Source organism: Molossus molossus, unplaced genomic scaffold (genome assembly GCF_014108415.1).
Source record: "Molossus molossus isolate mMolMol1 unplaced genomic scaffold, mMolMol1.p scaffold_m16_p_13, whole genome shotgun sequence".
Classification (NCBI taxonomy): domain Eukaryota; kingdom Metazoa; phylum Chordata; class Mammalia; order Chiroptera; family Molossidae; genus Molossus; species Molossus molossus.
The window spans coordinates 40864147-40876799 of record NW_023425348.1 but is presented as its reverse complement, the minus strand read 5'-3'; the positions used below and the strand labels follow the sequence as shown (position 1 = coordinate 40876799).

Here is a 12653-nt window from a genome sequence, read left to right as displayed (position 1 = left end):
AAGAGACCAGAAAGGCAGAGAACACTCCATCGATGGCCTGGTTCTCGTTCAGCCTGATCTCTGATCTCCTATGAACCCACAGAATGTGAGCTTCTAATTCTTTTCATGCAAAGCCCCTCTCCTTCATTGTCCCCTTCATTGTGGGGGCAAACACCAACCTCCTGGGGCCGTCATGGCTGCTGGTCAGCCAGCACACCGTCCCCCCTGTCACATGTGTGCTGCAGAATGAGGTTCTTAGCAGGCCCTCACCTCCAGGGAATAACTCAAGGAGGCGTTAAGCCAGAGTGGCCTTCACTGGTGACACCTCTTTGGTGATGGCCTTCTGGGTTTGGGTCCGCCATTCTAGAAGCTGGACCTCTGGCAGGTGTTTAAAATTCCAAGGGCAAGAGTAAGAACTGTCTTGCAGAACTCCTACCCTGGCCATAGTCGGGGCCTCACAGGGCGTTTCCGTCGCCTGTGGCCACGCTGGAGGACGGCGTTCCAGCCCAAGGGCTGTCCTGTCCACCTGGATCCCAGCCCAGGAGAAAGCAGTCGTGAAGACTGTGGTGCAATCTCTCCTCAAAGGGAGAGCAGGGCGCCCCGTCTGTAACGATAGCTTCTTGTGGCCCCAGAACCCACCCTATGACAGTGCTGTTCTAAAGAGATCTGGGTGCGGGAGGCGTGGAGAAAACCCAACACAGCAGACCCTTCCCGGTGCTGTCAGTGTGGCTGTGTTCCGTCACCCGAGGTCGGGACGAGGACACAGAAGGCTGACTCAGCTGCCTCTCCGGCCCCACGGAGGCAGAGACAATGCCTACTTTAGCCTGTGGGCCTTACCTCAGGACTGGGCATCTGAAGAGACCTGCTCCTAACTGTGAGTGGTAAGGGACGGGGTCAAACGTGGTCCCAAGGCCGTGGGGCCTTGGCCATGAGAATTCCTGGAGTCTGAGAGGCGAGTGCTGTCCTGCCCCTTCTCTGGGCTTGGGGGTCACGCCCGCTGGGCCCATAGGAAGGCAGAGACGTCAGCAGGAACCGTGATGGGCAGCACCTTACATACCTCAGCTCCAGGATGTTGGTGGCGTTCCCCGAGGGGAAGATCCTGCGGATGTAGTTGAAATCTCCCACGTAGAGGCTGCCGTCGGAGCCGCACGCCAGGGCCACGGGGGCCAGGAGCTTGTTGCCGTCAGCAAGGCCGTTGCAGCTGGGGCAGGAGATGCTTCTCCGGCGCCCGTTGCCCATGATGCTCCCGATGACGGGGGGCTGCTGAGACACGAACTGGTTCTCCCCATTCCCTTTGTGCAGGATGCCTGCGGCACGGACAGAGAGCCGGGTCACCCACGGAGCAGGAAAAGACTCTCTGCTGTGGCTGGTCACAGTCGCCTTGGCATCGCAAGGAATGCAAGGAATGTCATTTCCAGGCATCTCCCAAGGCTGCCGCACCCCCAGAATGGAACCCTGAGCGGGACATACTGCTCTGCTGATGAGACGCTCACAACTCGGTGAGCTCACAGGGGACAGGCTGGGTGGCTCACCCGAGGCCACAGGGACGACAGTGGGAGCAGTCCTGAGTCCGGGCTCTTAGTCACTCAGCTCCGCGGCCTTGCAGACAGACGCGCACCCCTCCCCCACCTTCCCCAGTCTCCGTGCAGCATGAACTCCTCTTGCGCTTGCCTGTTCTCCTCTCTTGGGGTTGATACCATTTCAAGTATGGGGACTGTGTCTGTCTTTTCCCTTTATATATCCCCAGTGCCCAACCTAGAACCAGGCCAGTAGGTATCAGTGTGAGGGAAATGAACTCTTAGTCTTTTCTCAAAGGTAGACTCTAGAGAAGTGGGTTTTTACCTGATTTTACTACTAACGGGCTGAACGCAGATCTTGCTGGTCCCTTCACTGCTTTAACTGCCCGTGGGCCTCAGTTTCCCCACCAGCAAAATGAAGGGACTGACCGCAATGACCTGTAAGCAGCACCTCACACCCCCGTTTCTCCTTGGGCCCAGATGGCCCTTCAGCTCAGCGATGCTCCCTCTCTCGTATGCCCAGTTCCGGTGCACACATGGTGGGTGGCAGCAGCTTGCAGGTATTCACCCCCTCCCCCCGTCCGTATCTGCAGTGACAGAGCCCCTGTGTTTAGCTGGGCACGGGGCTCTCTGGAACTGACCGCGATCCCCAGCCTGGTGCGCAGCTGCACTCGGCAGGTGATTGAGATGTGGCCAGTGGTGTGTAAGGGGGAGAGGGAGGGCAGCTGCTGGGGTGTGCTCACGATGGAGGGGCCTCGCCCTCAGTCCTTCCTCCTTGCTGGCTGGAAAGTGGGTGTGAAGTTTGGAGCTGAGGTGGTCACCTTGGGCCATGACCTTGGGGACGGGGGCTTGAGTAGAGCCACGACAGGGAAGGACAGACCCTGCCGAATGCTAAACCAGCCCTGGGCGTCGAGCTCCAGGCTTTCAGGGGAGTGAGAAGCAAACGTTTAACATGTTTGCAACTCTGTTATTTTGACTTTTTTTTTGGTCACTCACGGCCACACCTAGTCCTAATTACTACTCACAGGCCCGTGTCTGGACTGCTTGAATTGTCCCATGGGGGCTGTTTATCTGGTCCTGTGCCAGCACCCCAAGCTTTAGACAGAACGGTTTTCCTAAGACAGCTTCAGATGGGGCGTGTGCCTCTTTTTGGTTCTTATTTCAAAGACTGCCTCAGCTATTTACAAATCTCTCTTCTACCCTAAATTTTAGAATTCGTTTGTCCACTTCCCCCCAGAACATGTGGTGGCTTCGACAGGCATTCGTTGCACCCACAGCTTAGGAGATGTCTGACATGTGTCACATTCAGGGGTCTCATCCCAGCCCACGGGGGCTATGGAGGCCCAGGTCTGTGCCACCTGCATGCTTCGAACCCTTAGGGTCTTGGCACTGGTCTCTGGATGAAGTTGAAGGGCTCGGCTGCCCTATCCCCCAGCCTTGGCTTTTGCTCTTCGCTTCATTTCACCCTTTGCTCAAACCATAATGAATCTTCTGTCCAATTACTCTTCTTTCAGGCTCCAGTGCTTTGGCACATACCGTGCCCTCTGCCTGGGCCGCTCTCCCTACTCGAGCTACAGGGCTGATCCTGTCGGCCCTCTGAGACTCGATTCGGAAGCCTCTCCCAGGAGGCACCTCGCTGGACCAAGGAGCTGAGTGCAGCACTCCTCCTCTGTGCCCCCGTGCCCTTGCGCCCTCTGCCATGGCACTGTCCGCGGCACAGCATGCAAACTGCCTGGGCAGGCTGGCCTCTGGCCAGGGTAAATTCTCGAGGTCTTTCTATTCTGCGAGCCTAGCAGCGACAAGCACAGGGCAAGGACCCAGGGACACTGGCTGACTAATCCGTCAGACCGACCGCTCACATACCAGCCTGTGGAAGCTGACGCGTGCGATCTTCATCTGGCGGGGCACGTGAGACAAGGGTCACCGCCCTGGCCCGGCTCTGGGAATTGCATCCATCCACTCACCACTTTGGATGTTGAGGGCGTGATGTTTGTCCAGGCTCCATCCCCCCAGCTTGGAAGCGTCGATCTCATAGCCCTGCAGCACGGCTGTCCTTTTCTCCCACAGGATCAGGTCTGGGCAGGACTCATACTCGTAACCCACGGAAACTGCAAGCAAAAGGCACAGGCGGCCGGGTGAGCAAGCCTCATCTGCGGTGTGCCGCAGGTGAGCAGACCTGCCTGTCTTTTGTGGGACAGGAAAAAGGATCCTATTTCTAAGTGGAACCAGATACAGGTGCAGAACTAACACAGGGGTGCCGAGCCTTAATATCCCTTCTTTGAAGAGCAATCGCACATTATTAGGAAAAGTTAAACAAATGTACTGACTACTTTTTAAAAGGATCCAGGTGAATGGACTCCAGGGAAATAATCTTTAGTATGGAAGATACTTTAGGCACAAAAGTATTTCCGGCAGCCTTATTGGCAACAGTGGACAACTGGAAGAAACCTAGAGGTTCAAAAGGGGCTAGAGGCTGAGCAAACCAAAGTGTATGCACTGGAGGAATATTATGCAGCCACTGGGAATTACGGTTACAATGACCATGCGTGACATAGGGCTGTTGCTGAGTTGAAAAGACCAGTTACATACAGTATCATATCTGTGTTAAGAAAAACCATACGTGAAAAAAAATGAAGTGTTAGCAAGTGGTTGTATTTGCTTAGAAGAACAAGTATGACTTTACTGTTATTTTTGCTCATTTATCCAATTTTTATTAATGAGAATAGTATTACTTTCATAAAGAAAGATCCAGATCATTTATAATGAGTTTATGGAAAGGGGCTCAGGGTACTTTGAAAGCTGGAGGTGGCTTTGAGGTCTCACAGCTTGAAAATCCCCGGGTTTCACAAGCCCTGGCCTCCTCGGCCACTGGGATGCAGGCTCCCCGTGCAGGCTCCCCGTTTGTCAAAAGCCCCATGACTGCCCTACGGAAAGGAACTGGCAGAGCCGGGAATGCTGTTTCTTCCGAGTATCTTTTTGTGCAGATACTCTTTTCCAGTGAACAGTATCCTACTACATGCTCAAGACAGGAATGAACAGTTGGGCAGCCCCTTAACCTTTCTTTTAGGTACCATAAAAGGTTGTTGGCCATCTGTGGCAGGAGGGAGCTATGGCTGGGGAAATGCTGGAGGTCTCGCTGTGCAGACACTTCCCCTGTGACAGGTAGGTGAGCTCGGAGTGTGTCCCTCTCTTCGGAAGAGCCTGTAAGGCTGGGTTGCTTCTGAAGAGCCATAGAGGTAGTTTGGCTTAAAGAAGGGATTGTGGACAGTGAGAGATGGCGTCTTTGCTCCCAGTGTGTCCTTGTGGGGCAGGGTGGGATGTAAAACTACAGGAAGGATCTGGGGGAAATCTAGCTCTGTTCCTTCCTCGCACATCTCTGGGAAGTCACCTCACCATTTTGGGCTCCAGCTTTCTCATGCAGAATTTGGAGACAATTTCTGACCCATAGGGTGGTTGTGAGGATTAACTGAGATACCAGAATTTGGAGACAATTTCTGGCCCATAGGGTGGTTGTGAGGATTAACTGAGATACCAAAGTACAGAGGAGAACATTGCCCAGAGCAGGTGCTCATCAGACATTCTCTTATTTCCTTCCTTTCCCCTCCCTCCCTCCCTCCCTCCCTCCCTCCCTCCCTCCTCCCTCCCTCCCTCCCTCCCTCCCTCCCTCCCTCCCTTCCACAGCATTACTCCTTCTCTGCTTCCTCTTTCTCCTTTACCGAATCTAGAAAGGGAATGAAACTGGAGTCAAGTTCAAGATGAGAATGGACTTCCTGGGCTATTACTACAAGTTAGCAATTTTTTAACCCTTTTCATCTCATGGCACACATGAACTAATTACTAAAATTCTGTGGCACACCCAAAAATATATTTCTTGCCAATCTGACAAAAACAATAGGTATAATTTTGATTCATTCATACTGGACGGCTATTGTTGTGTTGGCTGTTGTCATTTTTTTTATTTGACAATGTAAGGGAAAAGCAGCCAGTGGCCCTGACTAAATAATCAGGTATTGCATGTTTTAAAAATTCTTGTGGCACTCCGGCGGAAAATTGCAGCTCTAAGTGCTTGGAGGATTTGCTCTTCAAGGGTTCGGACTGCTAACAGTCCAGCTCGGAACCAATCCTGCTCTAATTCAGAAGCCGAAATGAGCACAGCCAGTTCCCAGAAGCCTGAGGTCTGCCTGGGGCTGGGACTCTAGGGGAGGCTGGAGTCACCTTCCGCTTCATCGTGAAAAAAGACGCAACAACAGCACAAAAGAGAAAACCTCTGCGACTGGAAACAAGGTAAAGAAGCCAAACAGCCTTGCTGCTGATGGAAGAATCTTACTCCTGTGCTTCAGGAAGACTGGAGAGACCAAGGAGCTTCAGACACCCGCACTTCTAATGGGCCGGTCCGGGCCCGATGGCTGTGGGGACCCCAGCAATGTCCACACGGCTCTATCTTGGTGGCATAAAACCTCTTTTGACCCATCACATACCACCACAGTGTTTCTTCAAGGGCCTTTTTAGTCTTGTAACTCTTTATTATTATTATTATTATTTTTTTATGGTCAAGTTTTCCACGTTCAGGTCTTTGAGTACATTTTGTAGGTCAGAGAGGGTCACTGGAAGATCTTGAGGGCCAACTAAGCCTTGGGTTCTTCTGAGAAGAGGAAAGGAGCAAGAAGGAACATGGGAGGTGGGAAAGGGCCTTGTTCCCCCAAGTCTATCATCTCTCTGAGGATAGTATTGAGTCCTGGGGCTGGGAGACTTACCGAAGGCTTCCGAGAGCCCGAACACCTTCTGGTTGTAGACATCTGTCTTGTCCCAGATGAAATAGTAGGACAGGTCCGGGGCTGCAGCAAACCACTTCCTGAAGAGGCGGCCCTCAACCGCCACCATGAGGTGGACCTTCATGAGGTTGAAGGGGATGGTAGGATGCGTGAGGCTGATTCTCAGGACAGACTTGTAGCCAGGGGTCCGGCTGCTCAGGTAACTCAGCCTCATCTTGGAGCCAGAGATAGTGATTTCTTCTTGCAAAGCCTAGAGAGACAGATCACAGCAAGTGGCGGTCATGGAATCACTGGTGGAGGAAAGATGACCATCGCCCCTTGTACTCTGGGTGTTCAAGAGGCAGAGGAGAAAGCAGGGAGGAAGGAAGGAAGAGGGGAGAGGAAGAACAGGACGTAGAAGGGAGAGAAGAAAGAAGAGTAGGAAGCAGAGTATGACGAGGAGGAAAGGGAAGAGAAGGGAGAGTTGGAGGAGGAAAGAAGAGTCAGAAGGCCTGGTGTCCAAGGTCAGCTCTTGTCCCATATAGCCCTGCCTCACGGAGCCTCAGGTCCTCCTCCATTCAACAGGGATGACGATGCTCAGCTCATTGCATATTGAAAGTAGCATGTATGATAATGTGTGTGAACTACTCATCATGATGTCACCTCTCACTCAGTAGCTGTGTCATTCTAGAAAACTCATGGAACCACTGAATCTCAGTTTCCTCACTGGATTAGTGTGCGGATTGAGTAAGGCCACACATACAAAGTGCCCAGAACATAACAGAGACTCGGGAGGTGTTACTGAGTGGCTGCTGGTGCTGCTGGGGTGGTGGTGCTGGGAGCAGGGGACAGTATGAACACAGACCTTTCCCTCAGGCCAATGTAACCAGCTACCTCTGTAAGGACTGTTTCTCTCTCAAAACTTTCCAAAAGTAAGATCTGTTTCCAATGGCTTTTCCTTCAGGAAAGTAAACAGAGACTAGGAGATGTTGACCAAATAGTTATGCAGGGTTCAGAGCACAGCCTGCCAAAGACCTGTGGCTAATGCCTCCAGCTCGTCCATAAAAAGAGGTCGAATTGGTTGCACACACTTTGCAGGTGCCTGTGCTGTGCCGGGTGAGGGGAGGGATGCAACTGTGTGTGATGGGCTCAGACCCACAGTGTGGAGTTGAAATTAATGCCAGGATTTTCTGGAACATGGCAAAAGCAGAGAACTTTTATCGGCTTGATGCTCTGGGCTCTGTTTCAACAAGGGGACACTAAATCAATGGAGGCTAACATAGCCATTAAGAGGACAGTGATTATCCTCCTCCTGTGTTCACAGAGGAACTGGCCTTTCCGTGCTTGTCATATATGGGCGTGAACTCCCATCCCACCCCATTCTCCCGACTTCACAAAATTTTAGGGATTAGGCCTAAACCAAAGCACTCGTCCTAAATTTCAGCTTGTAAGTTCCAGGCAAAGCAGGCTCTAAACCGCAGTGACTCACAGACAGGCTCCAAGGGCCATCCTGATGCTCTCAAAAATATTTACTTTCTTAAAAAAAATTATTTTCCTTCATTGATTTTAGAGAGTGAGGAAGGGAGAGAGAGAGAGAGATAGAAACATCGATAAGCCCTGGTCAGTTTGGCTCAGCAGTTAGAGCATCGGCCTGCGGTCCAGAGAGTCCCAGGTTTGGTTCCCGCTAGGGGCATGTACCTTGGTTGCAGTTGGTCCCCGGCCCCGGTTGGGGTTGTGTGGGTGACAATCAGTCGATGTGTCTCTCTCACATCGATGTTTCTCTCTCTCTTCCCCCCTCTCTACCTCCTGCTTTACCTGAAGATAAATGCAAAAAATGTCCTCAGGTGAGGATAAAAAAAAAGAAACATCATGAAAGAGAGCATTGATTGGCTGTCTCCTGCATACCCCCACTGGGGATTGGGCACACAATCTGGGTATGTGCCCTGATCGGGAATCGAACCTGCGACCTCTTGGAGCATGGGTCGACACTCAACCACTGAGCCATACCGGCTGGGCAAATATTTACTTTCTTTAACATACCCTTTAAAATATACATCTCCCAGTACTTGCAAAGGCTGGCTGATGACTGGGAAAACCCAGTTTGTTTGCACGTATTTCATCAACCTGATAATAAGCAAGGTATGTGACCCAGCTGGGCTCAGAGACACCCAGCCCAGGGAGCGTTGTAAAGAGGGTGGGACCTTTCGCCTCATTTGTTCCAAAGTCCCAGCTCCTGGGAAAATATCTAGCTGGAGCTGAACCGGGGTTGAGTAACAAATTATTCCTCTCCAGCAAGCGCTGTCTCCACTGACAACCATTTCATAAGAAAGGTCAGCCTCGTAGTTGAGACAGGAGACTAGTGCTGAATCTCTGAGAAGGACTGAGGTTTCAACCTTGGGGTGCAAGAAGAATTTCAAAACGGTTGTATTTCCTTCTTGTGGGCTGGCGTCTGAAGCCACTCAACAGGGCACACGCAGAGGGATGTGTTTGCTCAGCCAGGCATGAAATACACACACACACACGCCACAACCCTCCGCTCCATCAGCCCCGGCGCTGGCGCTCCGCTAGCAGGCACACAGCTAGAGCTCTGGTGAGGCGGCAGGGCCAGCGGGCTTCTCCCCGCACCGCCGCCCGGCCTCTTCTGCAGGCTTCCTCCCTGTCGTAGGGAACTGGGCGGGGATGGTGGAACAGACTCAACTCCACACATCTCTGTTAGGCAAAGAAACTACCTTGATTTCTATTAGATTACAATGCATCTTTCCAAATGACTTCCTTTTAATGCTAATTAAGTAAAGCACTGGCATGCGTAGATTTCTGCCAAAGCGATCCTTAATGGGCACCAAGGCAGAGCATGTAAGATAATCTTAATAATAATGGCTAAGATTTATTGAGCACTTACTAGGTGCTAGACATTGTGCTAGGCACCTCACTGACATGTTCTCACCTCACCTTTATTATGGTGCTATCCGGGACCCTCTGTCTCACTTTGCTTGGTAGACCTATTGTCATAAATATTTTTAACAGGAATAATGGGGCGGGGGCAGGCCCTGGAGCTTGGAGAAAAGGGAAAGAGAACTGGATGGCAACGTGGAAGGGGAGTTGGATCTTATTTTATGCTGCAGGGTGCCAGGCAGTTGGATTCTGCATGGTGGGCTGATGGGGTCTCTCTTTCCCCTGTCTCTGAGAGCCTCCTCCACCCCCCAAATGAAATAGAGACATGGAGAAACGCAGTTAGGAAAGCTGGGTACCTGAATTTCCGGGACGATGGGGCCTTTCTCTGCACAGGAGCTGGCGAAGGAGGTCAGCGGAGATGGAGATACAATAGGGTTGGGGCGGGCAAAGTTGCTCAGGTCGCAGCTGGGAATCTCGTTCTCTTCGTGTCGCATGACGATGGTTTCCATGACGAAGAAGCGATCCCAGGGCAGCCAGAGGGTGTGCTCCTGGGTGATGAAAGGTGCCCGCTCAAACCGCAGGATGATGGAGATGCCACCATTTGTGACCAAGTCAAAGCTGTTTGGGAGGGGAGGGTGGAGAAAAAGAGAAGAAAAGAGAGCAGGAAAAATAGGAAACAGGAGATGATGAAGAGGAAAAGGAAAAAGAGCAGAAGGAGGAGAAAGATGGAGAAAGGAGAAAAAAATTACACCAAAGGGTCTGAGTACTTGTTGAGGAGACTTAAAAAAAAAACTAAAAAGCTTCACTGCAGCCACAAACAGAAACAGATATTCCAACAGAAACAGATCTTCCAGAAAGCACTGTTTTTTTTTTTAAATAAACTAGAAAATTTGTCAAAACCAAATGAAAAACCACTGCAATGGAGAGCGATTTGCCAAGACACAGGACAGCTGACGAGCCTCTGCTATGGTGCTCCTGGTACTCAGCGCCCGTTGGAGCTGAACCCTGGTGAAAAGTCAGCATTAGGAACCATAAGCCTCGTTCTGCCTCTGTCATGAACTACTGTGTGATCTTGGGCAGGTCACTTAGCCTCTCTGATCCTCAATTCTCACCCATGAAATGTAAAGGTTCAAATGGACTCTCCTTAAGTCACTACGATTCTATGACTCTACATCAACTTCAGCTCTGATTATGATAGATTACTCAACACAGGACTTTGGGATTAAAAAATAGCAAAGCAATTTAGAGATGGCACAATTAGCCCTGGCCGGTTTGGCTCAGCGGTTAGAGCGTTGGCCTGCGGTCCTGAGATGGCACAATTAGAACCACAGTCTACTCGAAGTGAAAGGGGAACCAGCAGACTGAGTCCTGGCCCCCCAGTAGAGATGAGATCTCCGTGACAGCGTCCTCTGAGTGCCTTCGTTCATTTCCCAATCTGATGCTCTGTTTCTTCTACACACTCACCTTCAAGGGGCCATTTGGTTTCTACTTGCACACTTCCAGTGATAAGGAGCCTGCTATATTCATAGCAGGACTATCTGATCTTAAGTTAATTCTGATTAAGATTATTTTTTTTTTTATCTTTACCCGAGGACATTTTTCCATTTTTTGTTCAGGTAGAGTGGGAGGGAGAGAGAGGAACAGAGAGAGAGAGAGAAACATCGATGTGAAAGGAACACATCGAGTGGCTGCCACCCTCACGACCAACCAGGGCCGGGGACAAACTGCAACCGAGGTATGTGCCCTTAGCGGGAACCGAACCCGGGTCTCTCAGGACCGCAGGCGGACGCTCTAACCGCTGAACCAAACCGGCCAGGGCTGATTAAGATTTTTTAAAACTGAGCCTGGATCCCTCTCCTTATAACTCTTTAGCTCCTGGTCCTTGTTCCAACTGCTGAAGTGACTTCAAACTAGTCTGTTCCTTCTGCCTTTGACCGTCCTTCAGGGCTTGGACAGTGATTCTGTCTACTTGCCACCTCCTGGCTGTGATGTCTCTTTGGACAGAGTCCCTTTTCCTATTATGTTGAGGATGCGTTTCCAAGGCCTGTCCTCGTCTGGCTCCCTGCCCCGGGCCGCTGCGCCTGTGTACGCCTCCTCGCAGCCCGCATCCCGCTGCCCTGGAACCCCGTTCACTCTCTGCCCAGGGACACTGCCCCTTGTCTTTCTGGAACATCACTCGGTGCTGGACGAACGAACGCACGAGTGATACCGTCAACTGAACCTACACCCCGCTAAGTGCCCCAAGTTCCTCCTACTTTGGCTGTTAGCGTACGTCACCCTGACGCTGACCTGTGCAGTGGGTTTGAGAGACCCCAACGCAGGACCTCTCCTTTACCCCGGGTATTATACCTTGTGGTATAATACCTTGCGGCTCCCTGCTCCAGCTTGCTCCTCCCTCCTCTAGAAGAAGGGAAGGATTTTGCCCGGCACTGTCTGTCCTAGCACTGTTCCGGTCCCCACACTCCACAGCCCGACTCTTCTGTCCTAGCAGAAGTCGCCGCCTCTCACTCAGCTCATTTTAGGCCCACACCTGGGTAAAGAAAGTCGGGCCCCACGCTGCTCTGATAAGTCACGAAAGAGAAACAGCAGAGAAGGCGCTTGTTTTGAGCCAAGGCGGCAGGTCATGGCTCTCCAGGAGAATGTCTATAGTTGGGGAACACCCAGGAGACCGAAAAGCATCTGTGCTTTGACAGAACATTTTTTAACCATCAAACAGCATTTTGGCCCAACTTACAAGCTCCCTTCAGGAGAGGATGACCTTGGGGAGGGAGTGAAGACAAGCATGAAAGGACACACGCTCGTGGCTGTGAGCAAGCTGGGGCAGCTGGCCTGGGCAAGGCTCGGGGTAACTAGCTCTTGCCAAAGGCCAGGCCTGGTCATCTGGAGGGAAACCTTGTGGACACGGATTTGAACCTGACCCCAAAGGGAAGGCATGGTTCTCAGATGAAGCCCAAGCAGCTTCGGGCCAGTCCAAGCCACGTACTTACTCCACAGGTGAGTTATGTCACCTGTCTGAGCCTCAATCTCTTCATGTAAAATGAAGTTAATGATCGTAATCACTTGGCAGAGTTTTTAATCAGACAGACGGGATAATGGATGGGGAACGCTTGGGCCCACTCCCTGGGCAGCATGCTCGGTATAATCCCATTTTTCAATTCAATGAGCTTGAACAGCTTCTCTTGTCTGCTACTCTTTTGAAATTTTTCTTCATGACTTCTATTTTTCATCTTTAATGATCTTTTTGGCCAACTTTCTGGTACTGCTTCCTGTTTATGAATTCTTGTTAAAACTGTAGGTTTGGCATTTCAGTGTGGGGTGTGCGTATGAATGTATGAGTGTATGAGCGTGTGTGTATGCATGTATGTGTGTGAGTGTGTGTTTGTGTGTATGAGTATATGTGCATGTATGTATGAGTGTGTGTGTATGCGTGTGCGTGCATGAGTATGAGTGTGTGTGTATGCATGTATGTGTGTGTGAGTGTGTGTATGAGTATATGAGCATGTATGTATGAATT

At 51.2% G+C, this 12653-nt stretch overlaps 1 protein-coding gene across 3 annotated transcripts in view; it reads right to left on the bottom strand.

Annotated features, from left to right (window-relative positions):
• Positions 1 to 12653, bottom strand: part of TENM4 (teneurin transmembrane protein 4) — a 390035-nt gene that overhangs the window by 55681 nt on the left and 321701 nt on the right. For all 3 annotated transcript variants that reach the window (XM_036259322.1, XM_036259324.1, XM_036259323.1), the window contains 4 exons: positions 9496 to 9757; positions 6251 to 6518; positions 3461 to 3604; positions 1037 to 1286 (listed from right to left, as the gene is read on the bottom strand). In XM_036259322.1, coding sequence (XP_036115215.1) covers positions 1037 to 1286; positions 3461 to 3604; positions 6251 to 6518; positions 9496 to 9757 — 924 coding nt within the window. The remainder of the gene's footprint in view (positions 1 to 1036; positions 1287 to 3460; positions 3605 to 6250; positions 6519 to 9495; positions 9758 to 12653) is intronic.